General features: G+C 39.9%; 1 protein-coding gene across 2 annotated transcripts in view; it reads right to left on the bottom strand.

Moving 5' to 3' along the window:
* Positions 1-24,982, bottom strand: part of nudt6 (nudix (nucleoside diphosphate linked moiety X)-type motif 6) — a 141,399-nt gene that overhangs the window by 77,652 nt on the left and 38,765 nt on the right. For both annotated transcript variants that reach the window (XM_048605356.1, XM_048605346.1), the window contains exon 3: positions 7,884-7,939. In XM_048605356.1, coding sequence (XP_048461313.1) covers positions 7,884-7,939 — 56 coding nt within the window. The remainder of the gene's footprint in view (positions 1-7,883; positions 7,940-24,982) is intronic.

Genomic DNA, 24,982 nt, shown 5'->3' with positions numbered 1-24,982 from the left:
CATGAGCCAGGAGGTCAGCAGTTAGCCTTTGATTGTCTGTAGTCAGCCTCTGGTTTGTCATGGTGGCTCAAATCCTGATGGTATAGTAGGCAACTGCAGGAGAAAGGCATTATGACTGTTGTGAGGATATCAATCATTGAACTAAATGATACACTAAGCAGTGATGAGTGGGATAGTTTGCAGTTGTGATATATCTGAGTTCACATGCTGGACCTGTAAGTCAGCATGTATGCAATCAATTTCACTCTTCTGCCAAGGTCATACTTCACTAAGCAAATACTTAGCACAGTGAACTTAATGAGAAAATATGAAGCTGTTGAACCAGTGAATATCTTGTATTCGAAATTTCAGTAGCATCAGATGAGGTGGCACACGAGATCATTAAACAAACAAAGTATCATGAGGATGAAAGTAATAAACAGCCTGTATGGAAGACTAGTTGATGGCCAGCAAACATAGAGTAGGAAGAAATCAATCATTTTTGGGTGGTAGGCTGTAAACAGTGGGATGCCTTGGGCCTTAGCTACTTGCAGACTATTTCAATTACTTAGTTGAAATGATTGAGTGGAACTTATCCAAATTTGCTGATCATACAAAATTAAGTGGGAAACTGAGTGACAAAGAGGTTGCGGAAGGGTAAAAACATGTTAGGCAAGTAGACAAGAACATGGCAGGTGGAAAATATTGCAGTGAAGTGTGAAGTTGTCTACTTTAGTAATAAAAAAATCTGTTTTTTTATATGGTGGGAAATTGGGAAATTCTGCATTTGATCCTTGTACATAAATCACAGGAACTTAATGTGTAGGCACAACAAACAATTAGGTAAGTAACAGGTATGTTAGGAATAAAAACAGAAAATGCTGAAGAAACTCAGCAGGTCTGGCAGCATCTGTTCAGAAAGAAACAGTTAATATTTTAAGTCTGATATAACTCTTCTTTAGACCTGCTGAGTTTCTCCAGAACTATCTGTTTTTATTTAAGATTTTCAGCATCCAATGTATTTTGTTTTAAGTGCTATGTTAGCTTTTGGTACAAAGAATATTGGAACAAAAGAATAAAGAAGTCTTACAACAATGAGCCTAGGCCTTGATGATGCCATATCCAGAGTATTATCACAATTTTGGTCTTCTTACCTAAGGAATGGTGTACTTGCCTTCATGAAGATTTGTTAGAATGGTTTCTGGGGTGACATACAGTAAGCCTATATTCTCTGGAATTTGGAATGAGAGATGATCTAAGTGAAATATGTAAAATCCTTAAGGGGTTTGACAGGGTATGTATTGAAATAATATTTCCCCTAGGTGAGAAAACTAGAACATGGGGTCACAGTTCCAGGGTAAGGGACTAGCCATATAGGAGTAAAATTAAGAGAAATTTCTTCACTTCGAGAGTTGTTAATCTACACCACAGATTAGTTGCTGCTCAGTTGTTGAATATATTCAAGATAAAAACCAATGTATTTTGTGGTATTAAGTAAATTGAGAAATCTGGGGATAATGTGGAATGGTAGAAATGAGGTAGAAGATCAGCACGATCTTACTGAATGATGGAGCAAGCTTGAAGGGCTATCTGACCTACTCACGCTCCTATGTTATGACCTCTCGTTCTCATTCAAAATGCATTCTCACCATTTCCGTGTTCCCTTGGCAGCTGCAGAAATACAATTTTATTCAAGCTAACTGGCCTTTGTACAATCTACTTTTCTCATGGTTCATGTATCACTTCATATCTACTTACCAGTTCAACATTCTCCTTTCCTGATTGTCATTTGCTTCTGCTTCCTTTCAACATGTGTACATCCATAAATGCACTTTCTTCTTTCTAGGAGACACCCATTAACTCACCTCTTTGTGTTGGACAATGCAAAGAGGCATGACCAGGTATTAACAGCAAATCTTGTTGCTTGATTAAAGCTGAAATACTATAAGCATCACAAATCTATGGTCCTACCAGACCTATGAGACCTGAGGCAGTGTCTTCTGTGAACTAACAGGGTCTCCAGCTATTATTTGCATTCTTTCATATATCTCAGAAAAAAATATTATCATGTAGGCTGACAACAAAGCTGCATGGTTATGTTTATCATTTGCTATTAATCATCTAAACTGTTGTCCTTTTTCACTGGATCTTCTTCATTACGCAAATTTTGTTTTTACTCATTGGATTTAGGCATCACTGGCTGGGCCAACATTTATTGCCCATCCCTAATTGTTGAGATCCAACCTCATTGTTATGGGTCTGGAGTTACATGTAGGCCAGACGAGATAACGATGACAATTATCATTCTTAAAAGGTATTAGCATACCAGATGGATTTTTCCTGACAATCAACAATAGTTTTATGGTCATTATTAGACATTGAATTCTAGATTTATTTTATTGAATTCAAATTACATTATCTGCCATAGAAGGATTTGAATCTGGGTGCCCAGAACATTACCTGATTTTTGGATTAATAGTCCAGTGATAACACCAGTAGGTCAATGCCTCCTCACAGACTACTTCATCTCAAATCAAAGAAAGAGAATCTTTCTCTAGAGATTCAGGAACTCCCAAGTACAAAATTCAGCAGTCCGGCTAGGGTAAAGACTGAGATTAAGAAGTTTGAAATTCATGATGCATCCAGTGCTAGTGAGCTGTAGCAGGTCCAAACAGAAGGAAAGATATAGAAAACAGCTTGCTTGGGGAGATCCAGTTCTACTGAGGAGAACAGAGATAAGGCTTCAGAAATTCACGAGCAACGGAAAGAAAACTGTTTGCAATAAAGCAATTATGTTGGATATTTGACAACCTACCAACAGTTTTCACCATAATGGTAGAAAACATTGTGGAGTCTATTTCCACTTGCCTATGTGGCATTCGGACAAATCTGCAGTTGATACTCCAAACTTTGCCACTTTCATGAACATGCAGGTCTCATATAGCTAATGGTAGGGTCCTGGGGAAGTGTTGTCGAACAGAGAAACCTAGGGATGTGGGTACATAGTTCCTTGAAAGTAGTGTCACAGACACTATGGTGAAGGGGGCATTCGGCACGCTTGCCTTCATGGATCAGAGCTTTGGTACAGCAATTGGGATGTCATGTTACATCTGTACAAGACATCAGTAAGGCCATATTTGGAGTACTGCGTACAATTCTGGTCGCCCTCCTATTATTCAACTGGAAAGGGCACAAAAATAAAAATTTACAAGGCTGTTACTAAGACTGGAAGGTTTGAGTTATAAGGAGAACTGGATAGGCTGGGACTCTTTTCCCTGGAGCATAGGAGGCTGAGGCGTGGCCTTATAGAGGCTTATAAAATGATTAGGGACATAGACAAGGTTAATAGCCAAGATCTTTTCCCCAGGGTAGGAGAGTCCAAAACTAGTCGGCATAGGTTGAAGGTGTGAGGGGAAAGATTTAAAAGGGTCCTGAGGGACAACTTTTTCACACAGATGGTGGTGCCTATATGGAATGAGCTGCCAGAAGAAGTGGTAGAGGCAAGTACAATTCAACATTTAAAAGGCATTTGGACAGGTACATGGATAGGAAAGGTTTAGAGGGATATGGGCCAAGTGCAGGCAAATGGGATGACTACAGTTTAGGAAACCACATCAGCATGGATGAGTTGAGTCGAAGGGCCTGCTTCCATGTTCTATGACTCTAATCACCTGGCCTTTAAAAGATTCCCGCATGACAGATATGGATTTACCCATAAACAGTCACACCTGCTGCTGCATCGACATTCCCCAGTTCCTCCCTAATGTTGTCATAGTTAGCCTTCCCCAATTTAATACTTTCATCTAAGTACTACTCTTACCCTTATCCGTAAGTAACTTAGAGCTTACAGAATTATGGTTCACTATTCGCAAAATACTCCCCTAGTGAAACTTGGATCGCTGGCCAGGCTCATTCTCCAGTACAAGGTGCAGTATGGCCCCTTCCCTAGTTAGACTATATACGTATTGCTTCAAGTAACCTTCCTTGACGTACTTATCAAATTCCTTCTCCCCCAAGCCCCAGTACTAAGGGAGTCTCAGTCAATATAGGGGAAGTTAAAATCACCCATCACAACAACCCTGTTGTTTTCACATTTTTCCATAATCCGTCCACCCACCTGTTCCTCTATCTTACGCTAGCTATAAGGGTGGTTCCGACCAGGGATTGCGATCTTACCAAATTGGCCATAGTAATTACCTGTCAGGAAGACTCAAAATAGAAACCAGAGAGAGTTTTTTGGCAGGTTCAACACACTGCTTGCTTCCTCTTTGTCCACAGAAAAACTGCAGAGCACGGCACAATTCACCAGTACTAGCCCCATTTACCCTGGCACTGCACTTTCAGGGAGTCACTGCCACTATCCTGGCATTCTCCAATATATTGGCATGGCGCCTGCAAGGGCAGACTGGTTTGGCAGGAGACACCAGCAAACAACATTGTATGGTTGGGAATGGAGCCCATTACGTGGCGTGGACCAGGCTGCCTACCAGGACTGCTCCCTTGCTTTCTCAGTGCAAATCATCTGATGCCTTCTGGCATGCCTGCAGCATGCATGTCTAGCCTTACCCTGCCATGCCTCACATTGTGCAACATTGCCATTTGTCAGTCAGGCAGGTGGCTGTGCTGTGCTACAGTCCTCAGTCAAGTGCATGTGCATCTTGCCTTGTGTCAGTGTGGCATGATGGTCTAGCACTTGTACTATGTGGCTTTAGCATTTGTGCCAAACACATAACATCTGCAGCAAGCAGTGTAACATGTCTAGAAATCTTAGGGGAGCAAAGTGAAGACCATGGGGGTACTAGATCAGTCAGGTGGCGCAGCACAGTTAGTCAAGAACAGCCTCTTATACTACTCCCAGACTTTGGCCATGGTCAGGCACCCGGTCAGGGTGACATTGCAGAGGAAGACTGTGCCTTTGTCCTCCAGAGTAAGGGTCATGTTCATGCCTTTGTCTCCATAGGTAATAATTTGGGAGTGTGGGGAGGACGTCGCAGTTGGAGATGTGCCCACAAGTCTAGACAAGTGACGGTGAGTACTTGCAGGCCAGGTTGCTTGAATGTGTAGGCCACAGTTTGTCCTGTTAACTTTGACCGTGTAAATTATGGGAAAATGTTGGAAATTGGGGTCCCCTTTAAAATTGTGTAAAATTTGAAGTACATTTGAAGTAAGTAATGTAAGGGAATGCATGGCGAAAATGAATTGAAGAACAGGTCTCAGACATCTAATGTACTTCACAAAATGGTTATTGTGACCTGAAGAGCAAGAAACATATTTTAAATGATAAGGTATTGACACAAAGTCCATAGAGAAACTGACTTTAAAATAATCAAAGTGGCATTGGTGAGACTGGGTATAAATTAAAATGAAATGAATTGTGGGTACAGGTGAAGGGAAAGCTGTTGAATTTTTTTAAGTTCATGCATAATTGGTTGCTTTAATTGAATGCACTGTAATCAGCTAAGGATGAGCCAAAGTCCTCAAAGGATGTGGGAGAAATTTAAAAACTTGATATAAGGGAAAATGAAAGCAGAAATCAGGGAAACCAAAAAGAGTGAGATATTTGCCCCATTTGGAAGCCCACCTTCTGCTGGCAACCTACTGAGACAACTGTAATAAGAAATTCCATGCACATGTCACAGCATTGAGAAATAAATAGTTCGGTTAAAGATAATTGTGAGAGGTCATTAAAGATATTATCTTCTCAAAGGGAGGATTGTTTGAAATTGGGGTGCCCCATAAAATAGTGTGCTTTTAGTATTCCATATTCAGTAGTTCTGTGCAGTTTGAGACCTCATTTAACTATGTTACAGTAGTAACTAGCCTTCCACAAAAATTATCAGGAGCCACGACACCCTACTATTAGTGCAATGTTTTTGAAAATAAAATAGTTTTATTCTTCAAAGAAATATAAAAAACCTTCAAATGACATGGGCAATGGGATAATGTCATCCAATATCATGAACAGCTGTCCAATGGACATTGGCCAAAAAGATTCAGACAAATGATTGACACAGCAATAAACTACCTGGCTCTAGAAGTAGATTATATCAACAAGTACTCTGGGAAAGAGGGTAGTCTTCAGAGAGAAAACAGAGAGATCTCTTCAGGCAGTTCTTGTAGGCAACTGTCCTTATTGGGCAGTTCTTATTGGGCAGTCTTCAGAGAACAAAACTGGCTGTCCAATAGAAGACAGAGGGTGGTAGCAGATGGCAAGTCTTCAGCCTGGAGCTCAGTGACCAGTAGTATGCCGCAGGGATCTGTTCTGGGACCTCTGCTCTTTGTGATCTTTATAAATGACTTGGATGAGGAAGTGGAAGGGTGGGTTAGTTTGCCAATGACACGAAGGTTGGTGGAGTTGTGAACAGCATGGAGGGCTGTTGTAGGTTGCAATGGGACATTGACAGGATGCAGAGCTGGGCAAAGAAGTGGCAGATGGAATTCAACCCAGACAAGTGTGAAGTGATTCATTTTAGAAGGTCGAATTTGAATGCAGAATACAGGGTTAATGGCAGGATTCTTGGCAGTGTGGAGGAACAGACGGACCTTGGGGTCCACGTCCATAGATCCCTCAAAGTTGCGACCCAAATTGATAGGGATGTAAAGAAGGCGTATGGTGTGTTGGCTTTCATTGGCAGGGGAATTGAGTTTAAGAGCCGTGAGGTTATGCTGCAGCTCTATAAAACTCTGCTTAGACCACACTTGGAATATTGTTTTCAGTTCTGGTCACCTCATTACAGGAAAGATGTGGAAGCTTTAGAGAAGGTGCAGAGGAGATTTACCAGGATGCTGCCTGGACTGGAGGGCAGGTCTTATGAGGAAAGGTTGAGGGAGCTGGGGCTTTTCTCATTGGAGCGAAGAAGGATGAGAGGTGACTTGATAGAGGTTTACAAGATGATGACAGGCATAGATAGAGTGGATAATCTGAGACTTTATCCCAGGGCCGAAATGACTATTACAAGGGGGCATAATTTTAAGGTGATTGGAGGACGGCATAGGGGAGATGTCAGAAGTAGGTTCTTCACACAGAGAGTGGTGGGAGTGTGGAATGCGCTGCCGGCAGTGGTAGTAGACTCATACTTTAGAGACTTTTAAATGACTCTTGGATAGGCACATGGAGGATGGTAAAATGTAGGGTATGCAGGGTAGATTGACCTTAGTAGGATAATAGGTCGGCACAACATCATGGCCCAAAGGGCCTGTACTGTGCTGTATTGTTCTATGTTCTATGTTCTCTTGGGACAAAATCCCATTTACTCAGTTATCTTTGTACTGATTCCCTGCACATTTACACAATAGGAGCAGAACACATCATAGATTTGTAGCATTGCAGCATTTTCCCTCCCTTTGTATATGGTTCTCCATGAAAGTGTGCAAGACAAGAATTCACTTTATGTTTAAAAATTACATTGATCAGCTTAGTTAAAACAAATTAGACTTTCACCAAAGAAGTTGAGATTACACATAAATACATCTATTGATGTTTTTTTCATACCTTATATGTCAGCCAAAATAAACAAGTTACTACTTTTTCATTTACTTTTCTATGCTTGACTTTTGGTAAGTATGCTAAAAAAAGTTGTTAACTTGCGCCCTAATTCTTACAACCAGGAAATTTAGTTTGCTAGCATGAGGTATTCATATTGAGGATGAGAGAATAACACATGTATGAATGTCATGATGAATAGATTTTCCTAATTTTCGTGCAGAAAACTTTGTCTATTCCCCATTTAAGTAGGTGCTTCACACTTGATATCATTATCTGACTGGTTTATGAATGTGACTTATTAGATGCTTTACCAACAACAATCAAACAAATGCTGTCATGGCCCAGTAACTGGCTTTTTCTTGGACTGTGGTCAAGCTCACCCAACAGGAATGAAATGGGTTATTACCATTCAATTTACCTTATTCTTATCTTGCACAACCAGAACTTTACCAGTGGCTTCATCAAACACAGCACCTGCAGGATGGACAAGAAACAAAGCTTGAATATGTGCCCAACCTGAAGTACAGATATGGAGATCACAGAAATTAGCATGAAACAAATTGTCTGCAAAATATAATTACAGAAAGTAAAACCTGAGTGTCCTTTTTATAAGCTAACATCTTCAAATGTTTGAGTTTATTCTGAGGCTGCTAGGTTGTGGAAGTAAAAGGTGTGGAAGCAAATGAGTAGATAGCCCAGGTTTCCCTTTCTGCCTTGTGTTGGGGTCCTGCCAAGGCAGGGACTTCAATCAGCCACTGAACTGGCCATACTTCTGGTCTCTGAGATTTTGTTTTACAAGCTCTGTAGCCTCTGCTAGGGAGTTGAAATATTTTTGGGGTGGACTTTTTTTCTGTAACAAGCCTCAGAACCTTCTCAAAGCAGGTGAATCAAGCAGCCAGTGACCTGTCTTTTTTAATGCTACACTCAACAGCCCTTATCTAAACCCTTCCTTTAAGTGATCTCCCAAATAAAGGTAAGGAACACTTAATAATTCACAGTATAAGTTGAACAAAGGCAGTGCTGTAACCATCAGAATCCATTATAAAATGAAAGAAAAACAAAGAACTGTGAATACAGGAGATCTGAAACAAAGACAGACAACAAGTATGGCAGTATCTGTGGACAGAGAAACAAAGTTAACATTTCAAGTCCAGTGACACATTGTCAGAGCGTATGGTGTGATTACAAAAAAAGTTTTACTTCTTGTATGTTATCTCTCCTTCGCTCACATATTGTTGGTCCATGTTTGTTTTTCTCAAATAAAAAATACCTTTGCATACTCTCCATTTAAGTGCATCGCAGACTTCAGTTAACTGACAAGTATACAAATGGTGACTTTCAGATGGTTACTTTGTAAAACTAGATACCGAGCAATGTGAATACACTCTGATGAAAGAAAGAAACTGATGCCACTGGACACAATGAGGTATCAAATCTGTGGTACTTATAGTACCACAGAGAATATCAAAGTATTTTTTTTAAATGTGATGAATATTTTCACCTCTATCTCCTTTTCAAGCAAGGTCACTCTCTATTCACTTTCATCTCTCTCTAATTCTATCAACTACTGTAAATCCATTTCCTCTGGTTATTGATCTTTCTGCTAAGGACTTGGGCCCTTCATATACCCTGTACCAATGCCCCTCATAATGTATTACTCCTCAATTAAATTTCCAATCAATTGCTTCTATTGTAGATAAAACAATCCCAAACTGTTCAATTTTTCCCCAGAGCTAAACTTTACAAGTCATGGCAATAGCCTCACAAATCTCCTCTTACCTTCTCCAGTACAATCACAGCATTTCTGTAATGGGGTGACTGGAGTCATAGTTATGGCCTAATAAGTGTGTTTTACAGTTCCAGCACAGCTCCACTGGATTAATATTTTATACCTCATCCATTAACGGAAATAACTTCCTCAGCTATTTTAACTATTTTATGACTTGCTACCTTCAGGAGTCTGTGGATAAGCAGTCTAAGATCCCTCTACTTTACACTTCCCAGTGTCCTATTTATTGTGCATTCTCTTGCCTCATTTTCTCTCCCCAAATGCATTATCTCACATTTCTCTGGATTGAGTTCAATTTTCCATTTTTTCATTCACCTGACCAGTCCATTAATAACGTCTTGCAATCTCATTTTCTTCCTCACTTTATCAAAAGCCAATTTTTACATCATCCAGAAAACTTCCTCATGATGTTACCTACATTTAAATATAAACCATTGATATATACCTTGCAAGGGACCTATTACTTATCCATGTGGCCTCCATGAAAACAGCCTTTTAGTCACAAAAATACCTGTCAACCATTACCCTTTACTTTTTGCCACTCAGGCAATTTTGTATCCAATTTGGCATTTGGGTTAACTAGGGTGAGCTTGACTATTCAATCAAAATCTTGTCAAAATTGCTAAAATTCATTTTGAACCAGATCTATTGTATGACCCTCATTGATCTCCTCAAAATTCAATCAGGTCATCAGACATACCTTCCTTTTTAAAAAAATGACCCTGCCTTCTCTGGTTATTTTCTTGCTATTCATGTATTTATGCAACAAGCTTGGATCCTCCATAATTTTACTTGTCAGCATGTTTTTTGCAGGCATTTTTTGCTCCTCATTTTCTTCTTTTTTAGTTGCATTTTCTATAATCCTAGAGGAATTCTGCAGTATTGAGCTCTTGGTGTCTGCAGGTTCTTCTTGTTTCTTATTCTAGCCTAATGTTCCTTAATATTCAAGGGACACTAGATTTTTCTTTGTGGGAACATATTTGTTCTGCACCCTCATTATTTCTTCCTTGAATGCCTTCTGCTACTTTGTTATGAATTTAGTTTAAATTTGCTGTTTCCAATCAACCTTTGCAAATGTTAGCCTTTGAAAATTGGTCTTTCTCCAAATTCATAACAAATTACAAATGTTCCCTTTGGAAATGTTGTACTACTGAAAGTTATAACACGCTGCTTGAAAGACCAGCTCTGCAGTGAATCATACATATTTCTAGAATGCATTATACCATAAAACTTGCAACTTTGGATTAAAAACCAAGCCAGAAGTATTCCTGAGAAAAGGTGAGTAGATTGACTGTAGAAGGAGCCAGTCTCTGAAACATTAAAAAAATTATGATTGCTTGAATAAATATAAAGTTTATTTTAATAAAACAGTTACTTACACACACATATATATCATTTTTATTCACATAATGGTTCACAGTTTAACTTCAGGTCCAAATGGAAAAACTGAATTCATGCAGAGCAAAATGCAGTTGACTCTAAACTGCCTTCTTGGCAATTAGGGGATGGGCAATAAAATCTGGCCTAGCCAGTGATGCCCTCATCCCATTAATAAATTTTAAAAATCATGGAACACTGAATTTTAATTAAATTCATCAGTGCATGGTAGCGTGGTCTAATAAGATTCATGTGAATCAAGATGATGTAACTAATCTCATGACTCTGACATCAGTGAGACAGAGAGAGTCTAGAATGAACGTGTGAAGAGACAGGTCTTAGACACAATACTAGACAACTGTATTTGATAACCTACTATGCACAGGTGTAAACAAAGGAGTCTTGCAGCACATAAGGAGTTGAAGAGCCTTAGTGATAAGAAGTAAGCCACCTCAGAGGCAGGGTATGTGCACACATCACATCTCAAGATAATCCAGACGGATATCTCATTGTGCAGGTATCAGTTTTGATTTAACGGTCAAAATAAAGCAGGTAGTGCATTCACCGACATGACAGAAACACTGGGGTTGAGATTGAAAGCTTTCAAAAGCAATTAGTTTAGAAAATCATTAAGGCTAATTGGCTGATTTAGTTTTATTCATGTTCTGTAAATTTAACCTTACATTTACACCAAAGGAATAGGTATCCCCAAGAAAACATTTCTCAGGGTTTGCAAAGGGTGTAGAAAATCTAGGAGAAGCAGTTTATTAAGAATCTTTTTTTGTGTTTCTTAAGTCATTAATGATACTTTCATTGGTACATTTTCCATTGAGAAAAAGTTCAAAGTATTATCTGAAACATTATATTTCTCAGTAACATAATTTGTTCAGCTTTTGTATTATTTTATTGGTAGTTTTTTTAATTTGTTGCTTTCAAATACTATTGGTACACCTGATAGTCTGTAGAACATTTGGATTTGTAGATATTTTATGGACATGAAATTTGAATTAATGAAAAAAAGACTTACATTTATTTTGCACTCTTATGGCCTCAGGATATTCCAAAGCACTGTATCGCCAATAAAGTACTTTCAATGTATATGCATTGTCGTAATGTAAGAAATTAAGCAACCAATTTCCACAAGCAAATTCCCACAAACATCAAAGATTTACTTTGTTCTACATCATATAATTAATTGATAAATATTGGTGAAGACATCATGGAGAACTCCCCCGTTCTTCTTCAAAATTATCCAATGCAATCTTTCACATTTAGCAGAGAGGACAGATTCTGGGTTAACATCTCAAAAGTCACCACCTCCAACAGTAGATCACCTCCTCAGTGACACACTGAAATGTCAGCCCCAGTTGTAGACCCAAAGCTCTTGATTGAGATGTGAACATATGGACGTGGAGCAGGAGTAGATCTCTCAGTTCCTTGTGCCTGCTCAGCCATTCAGTAAGATCATGGCTGATTTAATTGTAACCTCAAATCCACATTCTTGCCTATCCTTGGTAACCCCTGATAATCACGAATGCATGAATTTCCTGACTCAGTGGCAAAACTGCTAATACTCAGCCACAACAGACACATATTGAGAAAAAGTAATGCTTAAACCACAGTTTCAAAGTGTTTCAAAAGTACAAACATACCAATGAAGAGCAGGAGGAGGCCACTCAGCCCCCTGAATCTGCTCATCCAATCAGTAAGATCATAGCTGATCTGATTACCCACATTCCTGCCTTCTCCTTCAATAACCTAGAACCCTTTGCACATCAAGAATCTATCTTCAGCTTCAAAATATTCAAACTCTGCTTCCACCGCCTTTTGAGGAAGACAGTTCCAAAATCACACAATCCTCTCCTTGAGGAAAAAAATTCATGTTTTTAATGGGTGATCCCTTATTTATGACTCCTAGATCCAGATTCTCTCACAAGAGTAAACATCCATCCATATCCACCCTGTAAAAATTCTTCAGGATCTTGTACGTTTCAAGAAAGCCACCTCATACTCTTCTAGACTCCAGCAGATACAAGGCTAGCCTGTCCAAACTTTCTTCATAAACCAAAGCACCCATTGCACGTTTTGGTCCAGTAAAGTCAGGCAGTTAAGTTCTGAAGAAGAGTCAGAATGGATGTGAAGCATTTAACTCTGTTTCCACCCTCAGCTGACTATCTGTGTGGAGTTTGCACATTGTCTGCGTGGGTTTCCTCCCATAGTCCAAAGATGTGCAGGTTAGGTGGAGTGGCCATGTTAAATTGCCCATAGTGTCCATGGATGTGCAGGCTAGGAGGCTTAGCCATGGGAAATGCAGGGTCACCAGGCAGGGGGATGGGTCTGGGTGGGGTGCTTCCGTACTGTAGGGATTCTAAGCTATATTTGTTTTAAATTCCAACACAGATGGGCTCATTCACAAATTGGATTGACAAAACAGTTCAGCAAAAATACCTTGGGTGGATCCTCAATTCAGTAGGTGGTAAGTGGACTTAAGTCTCTGCTTGAGTTAGAAGTTCTCCTTTTCAGAGTTGTTCAGGTTTGTTTTTGTACTTCCAAATAGTGAGAAAGAAAGAGATTGGTCTTTTACTGCTGGCTTTCTGGAGGACTGGGTGCAACGTCTCTTCTCAGATCTGTGAAAAACTCCAACTTAAAACTCAAAATGTGTTTCTAGACAGCATTTCAACACAAAGGTGCCAACTTGTCTCACAAAAGTATCAAATCCAGCTTCTCCAAAGGTTACATGACCTTACATAACTAATAAGTGAACACCACAGTGTTGCACTTTTGAGCTTTGAACTGTGGAAAAAAAAACATAGCTGGTGTGTTCTCTGCAATATTAATGTCCAAGCTTCCATTTTTCCCAGATAAATTCCAAAACATCTGAACAGTCTTTACATCGGTTATCATGTTTTTAAACATCTTTTCTGTGACAGATGTTAAGCTAAGTGCTCTGCTTTTTGTCTCCCATCCTTTGTGAATAAATGTATCTTCCAATCTAATAGGATCTTTCCCGAATCTAGGGAATTTCATAAATTAAAACCAACTAACTCATCAACTATCTCACCAGCCACTTTTAAAAGTTTGGGATGATGTCGATCAGGACCTGGAACTTGTCAGCCTGCAGCTCCAACACTTTGCTCAGTACAATTTCCCTAGTTGTTGCAAGTTTCTTATGTTCTTCTCTTACTCCCATTTCCTGATTTTCAACTGTATCTGGGATGTTACTTGCATTTTCCAAAGTGATGAATGATGCAAAATACCCATTCAATTCACCGAACATTTCCTTATTTTCCATTGTTAGTTCCTGGAGAATCACTGGGGAAGTATTTCACAAAGCCATGTTGATTTTGTTTGATGAACATGAATTTCTGTAAGTGGCCTGATATACTACCTTTAGTTATAGCTTTTAAAATCTTCCTTATGGCAGTGTTAATGCGATAAAACGTTACAGAGAGTTAGGGCTTGTGGGTCAACTATGGCTAATAAAAGAAGATAAAGATTTTATTATAACTATGGAGAGGTCTATAAAGTTGCCAAAAAAAGTATAAACCCGAATGATTGGCAGAATTTTAGAATTTAGCAAAAAAGGATCAAGAAACTGATTAAAAATGGGAGAATAGAATAAGAATGGAAAGTAGCAAGAAAGACAGAAAGTTTCTATAAATATGTAAAAAGAAAAAGATTAGTAAAGGCGAATGTGGGTTTATTACAGGCAGAGATTGAAGAATTTATAAAAGGAAATAGGAAATAGTAGAGAAGCTATATAATTACCTTGGGCAGAATTTTCTACTCCCTTGAGCAGTGTGGACAATGGTTAAGAAAGGTGGATAAAAAGGGCAAAGATGGAAAAATCAGATTCTTGATGTCAAGAAAAGTTTTAAATTTCACTTCATAATGTAAGGGGTAATTCTGAGTCTTGCTAATGATCTTGTGTACCTTGCTTCCATGTGTTTGCATCCTAATAGCTAAACCTGCTCATTTCTATTCAGCTCCCAGTTCCGCTCTCTTTTCTCAAGTAAATGGCGCCAATACCTGTCACTTGCAGGCAGCAGCTCACTGCTTACTTCTCTGTTTTTTCACATAACTCCTCCTTGGCCACAAAATTCCCTACATATTTCTTGGACAACGTCCTCTTCCATCCTTCACGCAAGTGGACATCAACAAATCACCAGCTACACCATACCATCATGGCTTCTTTCAGACCAACTCACACACCATTTCAGCACTTCAGGACTTCACTTTGGAGTTCAATGCACTATGACTTGTAAGCTTCTGCGAGGTTGTTTTGCACATTAGGACACACATATACATCTCATGTATTTACACATGAAGCAGGTTAGCTTTGTTAGCTAACTTCCTTAGCATTCACTCACTTTACACGTATTTGGAGGCTGCCAGCCTCTGTGATTTGCATTGCAATTCAGTGCATACGCTCTTCAGTCCTAACTTACAGGCTGCCAACTTCTGTCACCTGCATTGCTTTTTAGTGCAGAGGGAGAGGCAGGCAGCTTCTCAAAGCACTGAAGTCAAGGGCGTGTACATGTTGTTTTATGGCACTGTGCTACATCAATGTTCTGCTTATGCATATGCTAGCAGTTTACACAGCATACATGCTAGAAATGCATCAAGCAAAAAACCATGTCTGAAAGTCAAGGGGAACCAGACATTAGGTGGAGTCAAGGGAACTACAGTCAGAGGATACAGACACATTCAGTCACGGACCTCGTTTGATTCCAATCCAGAGAGTTGAATTACAGGTATATCAGTCAGGTTACTGTGGAGACATCAATCCAGGGACTGAGCCTTTCTCACTGGAGAACGCCATGCCAAGTCAGTCCAGGGCAGGACTACTGACCAAAAGTTATTTTGTAGAGCCTTAGAATAGTGGGATGCTCATGTCTGGGGATAGGGTTCATTCTATTGGCTTTATGAGGGAATGATTACAGTGAAAGGGGGCAATTCAAGATTTGTGAATGAGGTCTCAATATGGATAGAAGACAGGAAGTTTCAAAAGGCGGGAGATTTCACAAGTGACAATCATTCTGGCCTCAACGTGTAAAGTGTGCATGGTCAACAAAGTCATGGCAATTCCCAAAGACTTGGACTCAGGGGTAAATTGGGGGCATTAGTAGTTACATAAAGGGAATAAATGGAAACCGAGTGGGGGGAGCTGAAGGTCATCAGGCATGCAGGGAGAGCAACACAAAAGGACATATGAAGGATGGGGATCATTCTGCATCTCAGGCAAAGCATGCAAGTCTCTCATGCTGCTATCTTTGATAAAAAGTTGACTGTGAAATTACACAAGATGGCTGTCATTGTATGCGGAGTTGGGTGGAGTAAGCTACTACTTTACCCTTCGGGGGTGGAGTATAATTCTTTGAAGGTAAGGCCACAAAAAGGAACAATTGCATATTCATATATTCACTGATCCAGTAAATGCACCAATCAAATTGCAATTCATTGGCTTTTTGCAAAAATGAACATTAAAAATCATGGCTTCAAGCAGTCAATACCAGTAGAAAGTTTGCACTGATTGTCTCCTTGTCATGTCAGAGAAGCGGATCTATTCAGATGCTAAATTAAGAGACCTATCTCTGCAAACTCTGAATCACGTTTCAAACTTGATACTGGAAAACAACATTCTGAAGCTGCTACATTCTCACACAGATGTGGTCTGTGGTATTCAAGAGCATTTTTTTGGGAAAGGGTGCTATGATGGTGGAAGAATGACAGAATTTCACACCTCAAAGATAGAATTAGCACTTTGATTCTGCAACATGAATAAAGTAACATACCTGCAAGTTCCTTATCAAGGCATGACATTGACCTCCTTGTGAAGCTGTGCCAGGGCATAACATGACACTTCATTATGATTGATGTGAGGGCTCAGGAATGCTGTTACTAAAATGTTGTTTGATTTCCTACATTTCCCACAATTTATTGGCTCATGCATCTGAGATGGACTAGACAGTTGGTATGTTCCTTGTGGCCTTGTTGTATAGGCAAAGACAACTTTGGAGAGAACCATTATAACATCGTCAGCAAGCCCAGCAAGAGTAGCTACCTCCAGTTGCTGCTGCACAGCCTCAAGAAGGAGAAGCAGCAGGTGAAGAGCCCTGAAAGAGACAGAAGCGAATGAACAGACCCTGCATGTACTGGCCTCTTTGTCTACAACTCTTGGAAACCCAGTGTAATTGTAAATGAAGGATAATCACCCTTGGCTGTCATCATCTAATTCTGTCAACTACTGGAGCAGTGCTCAGGAGAAATGTGGCTGTCAAGGTTACAGCTGCACTGAATTTTTATGCCGGTGGCTCACTTCAAGAGGTAACTGTGGACCTGTGTGGGATCTCCTAATCCTTGATCCATAAATGCATCTGGGATGTCATTGATGCCATTTTCTCCACCTGCCATCAGCTTATGTCATACTGCTCTGATAAGGACAGTCTAAGTTGCTAAGCAATGTGATTCTACAATATCACCGATTTCTCTCAGGTGCTAGGTGCCACAAACTGCACTGATGTTGCTCTGAGAGTACCATGTCACCAACTTGCAGTTTTTCAACTTAAAATTTTCATACTCCATCAATGTGCAGCATAGCTGTGACCATCAATGCCAGATTTTGGAGGTGTACGCCAGATATCTCAAAGCTGCCATGATACATACATGCCTGACAACTCACATGTCTCTATCTCCTTCTAAGGTTCTCAAACCATACAGAGAGGGTAATAAGGAAACAAGGGTTACCTCCGCTCAACATGGCTCAATAAGCCTTTAGGTAGTCCTCAAACTGATGCAAAATGAAGATTCAGTGCTGGTCACACTTCTACCAAGCCACGAACAGAACAGACCATATGCCTCAAAGTAACATTTCAATGCCTGGATTGCTCCAACGGTATAGGCCGGAAAAGGTTGTTATATCATTATGGCACACTGTGCCCTTCTCAAGTGGAACTGACAAAGGGATGATGCCCTGGCATCAGAGGAATTAGGCGATCAACAGCAATCCTCTGAAGATGAAGGTGAAGATCAGGACATTGATTGGGAGGAGCTTTCAAGAGAGCATGATAGCGCAATGCACCGTCAAATGCAAGAAGCCAGCGAGAATCTAACTGAAACCTACTTCGATAGACTGGGTTTGGATTTCCTTTCGTTCTGTTAGTTGCTCTGTTAGTTATAAAGCAAGCAACCCCTGGTCAATACAAAGTACATATGGATCTGGTTATTTTTTCAATTCTTGAACTTTTCTGTTCTTCATAGAATCATAGAAAGGGGAGGCAATGGCCTAATAGTATTATTGCTAGATTATTAGTCCAGAAACTCAGCTAATGTTCTGGGGACACGGGGTCAAATCTTGCCATGGCAGGTGGTGGAATTTGAACTCAATTAAAAAAACCTGGATTTAAGGGTCTAATGATGACCACAAATTCTTGTCGATTGTCAAAACAAAACCCATCTGGTTCACTAATGTCCTTTAGGGAAGGAAATCTGTCATCCCTACCTGGTCTGGCCTACATGTGATTCTGGACCCATAGTAATGTGGTTGACTCTTAATTAGAGATGGTCAATAAATGCTGGCTTAGCCAGAGATGCTCATATGCTGTGAATGAATAAAGGGGAAAAAAAAGAAATTACAGTACAGAAGGAGGCCATTTGACCCATCTTGTCCGTACCAGCTCCCGAAAGAGCTATCCAGCTAGTCCCATTCTCCAGGCATATCTCCATAGCCCAATTCTTGAATATATGTTTTCTAATACATGTAGCTGTTTTTAGATTATCCTATTTTCAAGCGTTTACACTTTACAGGTCCTCCTCACTGTTGAGGAGAAAGCAACAGTCAGTGATGTAGGGCACTAACATTGCATGGCGCTAAGCCTAGGTGGCCTTTAAGGCTTCCGCCAAGATACGCTGTCTGAGTGTTGCACAGTGAAGTCTGTCATAAGCAGTAAGTTGGGAGCAATCTTGAGGCACCTCTTCTTGACCCTTCTATCATTGGTTAGCCTTCAACATTTCAAAGTTTGTGTTGACTGCTAAACTGCCCTGAAATGCTTGAGCATTCTGGAGGACAGTATTCAAACTGAGACAGACAGCACATAGTGGACCAATGTGCAATGAGAGAAAATGGACTCTTGACTTTTCCACTGTACTCCTCCCAGCTTTGAATGGCAGAATGCTCCTTTGAAAAGCTGAGAGATATGTGGATCATCACTGATTCTATGCTCTAACACACGAACTGGGAGGCAGAATATTTGTGCAGGATTGGTCCTACCATAATCCTTGTTCATTGCTTTCTGTATCAGTATTATCCACATCAAAGAGCATTGCCTTGCCTGAAATCATCAAGGATCTGTCATAGCTGAGGCTATTGCAATCAAGGAGTTGGTTGCTTGTGAGGGATGACCAATGCTTGGCTATTACAACTCTTTTTAACCTTGGGGTTCCTGAAGAAGACTGCCTATCTCTCAAATGGATGCAACCTTACCAGGTCCGACAGCAATCCTCTACACTGCAGATGAAGAAAGGAAGAATGTCTCTCACTCAGCATGCTGGAAACCAGTTAAAAATTGAATCAGGACACAAGAACATAAATCAGCCTGAGAAAAACAAGAATCTCAAAAATCAAAAATGAACTGTTTAACTACCAATGTCAACACCGCTAGTGCAACCTCATTAAAGGGCACAATGTTATTTTATTTGTTCTTCATGAACAATTCAGTGATTAACACATTTAACCTTTTTTAACTTCTATCTTCATGGACTCATCTCTTATTTCTGCTCTGTTTCTACATGTCTTGCATCGATATTTCTTCTCATGAATACTAATAAATAAATTCATTCATTTTTCAAATTCAGGAAAGCCTGGCTAAATTGGCTCATTTTTAAAACATAAGTTCAATTGATCTCAGAGAATGAATCTACAAGAGAACAAATCCTTTCTAAATTAATCTTATTGCAACCAACTGAAGGGGTGGATAATAAAGAAGGGAGCCAGTTAATTTCTCCTTACCCAGGAGCTTAACAGTATGGGGTATCGCATTGAGAAGCATACCAAATTGTGGAAACTTGCCCAGGGTCTGGTCATAACAAACTGGGGACTCTTGTTGCAATTTGACTCCACAGATGAAGTAAAGGATTTAGATTGGTAAATTGTCACTGTTAGACCAAGTTTAAAGGAAAAAAGAAACTGCAAAAGGCTTTCTTGAGTTTGCATCGCTATAATATAGAATTGAACTTGATGTCAGATCATTCTTAGCAGAATTAGAAGGTTATTTTGAGGATTTAATAACCCCTAAATAGTGAAAGATTTAATGATATACATAGGATTAGTATGTTCAGCAGAAGTCAGAAAACTTGAAATTTAAAAGGGGTGTCCAACAGTTCACAGGTTAAAACTAAGGACAACGAAAAATAACAATATCAGAAATTGCTGAAAAAACGCAACAGGTCAGGCAGCATCTGTGGAGTGAAAGCATAGTTAGTGTTTCGGGTCCAATGACCCTTCTTCACTCCAGCAATTTCTGACTTGTTTCTGATTTCCAGCATCTGTAGTTCTTTGGCTTTTTGATGATGAAATACAGATAGTTGTGGAAAGATTGAAATTAGAGCAGCAGTAATGAAATTATCAAGAAAAAGTGAGGGAATGAGGAAGACAGAGAGACATAAATGGGAAAGAGAACAAAGAACAAGGAGAGAAGAAAAAGAGTTTCTGGAAAAACTGCGAGAAAAGGAGTTTGAACTAAGACAGCTCAATCTGAGAAGGAGCAGGAAACACACAGTGTCTCATTAAGACTCCACTGGATTACATATGAGGGTGAAGGCAACTCAGTTTGCTCATTTAATTCCTAAATTTCAGAAGGAGAAGTAGAAGCTTTTAAAACCTTGTTAAAGCAAATGGCACAGCAGTTAAAGTGGCCAGTCCAAAATAGAGTCATAGAAATGTACAACAAGGAAACATCTGTACTTATTACTACAATGTAAGCTTTCGTGGAAAGTGCAGGAGGTATACTTAGTTTGTTTGAACAAAGTGCAGTGAAAAAGGCTATCTTAAGTGTGTACCAGGTAGTGCTGGAGGTGTACTGTCAATTGTGGAGAGCAGACCATCTTGGATCTGGCAATGGGTAATGAAGCAGGTTTAATAAATTGTTTCAGGGTAAAAAATCCCTTAGGAAGCAGTGATCAGAACATGATAGAATTTAATATTCAATTTGAGAGTGAGAAACTTGAGTCAGAAACAAATATATTTAACATAAATAAAAGTAATTACAATTAAATAAGGATAGAATTAGTTAAAGTGAACTGGGTGTTTAGATTAGCGGAATGACTGTAAGCAAGCAGTAGCAGACATTTAACGAGTTAATTCATGACTCTCAGCAAAAATTAAAAAGAGAAAAGATTCAAACCAAGAAAGTTAAGGGGAATATTAAGTTGAAAGAAAAACTATTTAAAGAGACAAAGTGAGTGATAGCCCGCAGACTGGGATAAATTCAGAATCCAGCAAAGCAGAACTAAAAAGATAATAAAAACCGAGAAAACAAGCTGGTGCTGAATATACAAACTGATAATATTCCTTGAATATATAAAAAGGAAGAGAGAGATCAAAGTGAACATAGGCCTCATAGAAAATGAATCTGGGGAGATGGTTATGAGGAGCAAGGAAATGGCAGAGATATTTTGCATCAGTATTTACAGTGGAAGATACTTCAAACTTCCTATTAATACTAAATAAGGGAGAAGAATTAAGTACCATCACCATCATTACAGAAGTAGTATTAGACCAACTAATGGGGTTAAAGGCGGATAAGACTCCTGGCCCTGATGGCTTGCATCCTAGGATCCCAAAAGAGGTAGCTACAGGGATAGTGGATACATTGGTTGTAATTTTCCAAAAGCCGTTGGATTTTGGAGAAGTACCAGAGGATGGAAAACTGCCAATGTGACACCCCTATTCAAAAAGGGAGGGAGGCAAAAAGCTGGTAACAAAGGCCGGGGAGCATAACATTTATTGATGGAAAAGCACTGAAATCAACTCGTAAAGAGATGCTAGCAGAACATTTGGAAAATTATAATCTAATCTGAGTCAGCATGGCTTAACAAAAGGGAAACTATGTCTGATTAATTTATAAGCATTTTCGACCAGTCTCAACCAGAGTGGATAGAGGATAATCAGTAGATGTGTTGTATTTGGACATACAGAAGGCGTCCAACAAGATACCTCACAAAAGGTTAAGTCGTAAGAGCCTACTGGGTTGGAGAAAGTATATTGGAATGCATAGAGAAATGGTTAATGGGCAGGAAACAGTGAGTGGGGATAAAGGGTTCTTTACAGTTTGGCCTGTAACCAATGGGATTCCACAGGGATTGGTGCTGGGACTGCAACTGTTTACACTATAAATTAATGTCAGAGGAAGTATGCAAATGTACTGGAGCCAAGTTTGCAGACAACACAAAAATAGATGGAAAAGCAGGTTGCAAGAGGGAGACAGTTTACAGAGAGATATTAAGACCATAAGAAAAAGAAAAAGATCATTCGATCCCTTGAACTTGCTCCGCCACTCAACCGGATCATGACTGATCTGACATTCCTCATATTCACTTTCCTGTACTTTCCCCATAACCTTTGATTACTCTACTCATCAAGAATTTATCTCAGCCTTAAATCCACATAAGGACTCTGCCCCCACAGCTCTCTGTGGCTAGGAGTTCTAAAGACTCTCAACCCTGCGTGAAAAAATTCCTCCTCTTCTCAGTCTTGAATTGGTGCCCTTTATTCTGAGACTACACTCTCTGGTCCTAGACTCACCCATGAGGGGAACCATCCTCTCAGCAGTTAGCCTGTCAAATCCCTTGAGAATCCTATATGTTTCAATGCATCACCTCTCATTCTTCCAAACTTCATTGAATAGAGTATCAACCTGTTTAATCTTTGCTCATAAGACAACCCCTCCATACCAGAGACCATCCAGAGTAGAACCAGAGGGCATACTCTCTGAATAAAGGGACATCATTTTAAGACTGAGATGAGGAGTTTCTTTGTTCAAAAGGTTGTGATTCATAGAAACGCCTTGCCATAGAGCTAAAGGGGCAGAATCATTGTTTCTATTTAAGGTGGTGATAGGTAGATTCTTGATGAGTAGGGGAATCGAGAGTGATGGGAAAATGGTATGCAAGTGGACTCGAGGAGTGTCTGATCAGCTATGATCCTATTGAACGGCAGAGCAAGCTCGAGGCCAAACAGCCAACTCCTGTGTTTATTTTTTGTGATTCATGATCCTAAATGCTCTATACCCTCAGGAAATGGTCTGACCAAATGGACTTAGAATTTAAAGGCTTAAGGAATTTGCATTTGATCCGTGGGTATAGATGCTTTAGACAAAAGTCACTTACGAAAATCTCCATGAAATAATCCTATATTAGCCAATACTTTTTACCGGTCATGGCTCCACAAGGATGTTAGTAAGGTTTTGCAGAACATGTCATACCTGCCAGGTTATGGAAAAGTCCCATTCTGTAACAAAACCTCTAACTATGATTTCTGTGTCAACCTTAGTGGGGAACTTATCAGTAAGATGTCAGTGGACTGTGGGGCCCCTGCTTAAACAAAACCAATTTATTTATATCGTCATATACATGGCTGCCCATTTTACAGCGCTGAACCCTAAAAACTATTGATTTGATTCTTCATTTGGTATGGTCTGCCCATCGAGATCCAATTGGACCAAAACTGAAATTTTATGTACAAAGCAATGCAGGATATCATGGTTAAACTGGGTATGACCCAGAGGAAAACTTCAGTCAGTTGCATGGGGATTAGAACAGGAAAACTGGACCCTTCAAACAATGGGTCTGATACCATGCGTATTCCTATGACTAGGAATGGGCACTAGATTTTCTTCTGTCCACTGCCAGGGATTCAACCAATGAGTCCACGGGGTCTAGTCTATTTGCGTTAGTTTACAGGCACCAAGTGTGAGGGCCTCTGAAACTAATCAAGAACAGGAGGAATTCATCATTTTGGATTACATAGCAGAATTCTGATAGCAACTCTTGTAAGCTTGTAATGTGGTCCAAGAACACGGCAATTTTTTTTTCTATCCATTCACAGGATGAGGGTGTCACTGGCTAGGCATTTATTGCCCATCCTAATTTCCCAGAGGGAGGTGCTGTTACGAGTCAACCAAATTGGTGTGGGTGTGGAGTCACATGTAGGCCAGACCTGGGTAAGGAAGGCAGTTTCCTTCCCTAAAGGACATTAGTGAACCAGATGGGTTTTCCAACAATCGACAATGGATTCACAGTCATTATTAAATTCTTAATTCCAGATATTTATTGAATTCAAATTCCATCATCTGCCGTGGTGGGACTCGAGCCCAGGTCCCCAGAACGTTGTCTGGGTCTTTGGATTAACAGTCCAGCGATAATACCACTATGCCATCGCCTCACCTGCTCCAGTGATGAAAGGCAGGCAAACTGCCTCAGCCTGAACCTTTCAGATAGGAGACTATGTGATTTTGCTCATACCAATACCAGATGAACGCTTAAAGGCCCAGATCAGTGGCCTTTACAGAGTAATAAAGAAACCTAGGGAAATGAAGAATCTGATTAGAACCCCAGGTTGGGGAAAAACAGCAAAAATGCAGAGAAAATATTATATCAATATAATAAATCAATACATAATAAATCAATAAATCAAATTGGAAAAGTTTGTCCCACTGCCACTGACCTAGATGACAAAGATTGTAGGGGGGATCAATTGGATGGAGATGTGGATGAGGCCCACATTGAAATCCCTACTATTTGGCTAATCAATACCAAAATATCAGCAAACATTTATTGCTTATTTGCTCACCTAGCTGCAGAGGGTAGACGTAATGCCACTTATTGCACAATAGAGCCCAAACAATTTCCTAGTGTATGGACATTTGGAGAAAAAACTGCTGATGTAGTGGTGAATCTCACAAAGACCGAGTTTGAAAAGGCCCAAATCCATGTAGTACATGTAATGAATCAAGGGCAAGTACTATCTAGAGTTGCAAAGGTAGAAGCTCCCACAGCAAACAGGGAAATCATGAAGTTCTTGGGAATAGCTCGTTTCTACCAAAAGTTCATTCCAAGCTTCAGTACAGTAGCTACACCCATTGACAAACTATAGATAAAAGCTAGGGTAATATGGACTAAGATATGTTTCAGAGGTAGTAGGAACTGCAGATGCTGGATAATCTGAGATACCAAGGTGTGGAGCTGGATGAACACAGCAGGCCAAGCAGCATCAGAGGAGCAGGAAGGCTGACGTTTCAGGCCTAGACCCTTCAGAAATTTCTGAAGAAGGGTCTAGGCCCGAAAAGTCAGCTTTC

This window comes from Rhincodon typus, chromosome 1 (assembly GCF_021869965.1).
Source record: "Rhincodon typus isolate 14 chromosome 1, sRhiTyp1.1, whole genome shotgun sequence".
In the NCBI taxonomy this organism is placed as follows: Eukaryota; Metazoa; Chordata; class Chondrichthyes; order Orectolobiformes; family Rhincodontidae; genus Rhincodon; species Rhincodon typus.
This window is presented reverse-complemented; position numbering and strand designations above follow the sequence as displayed.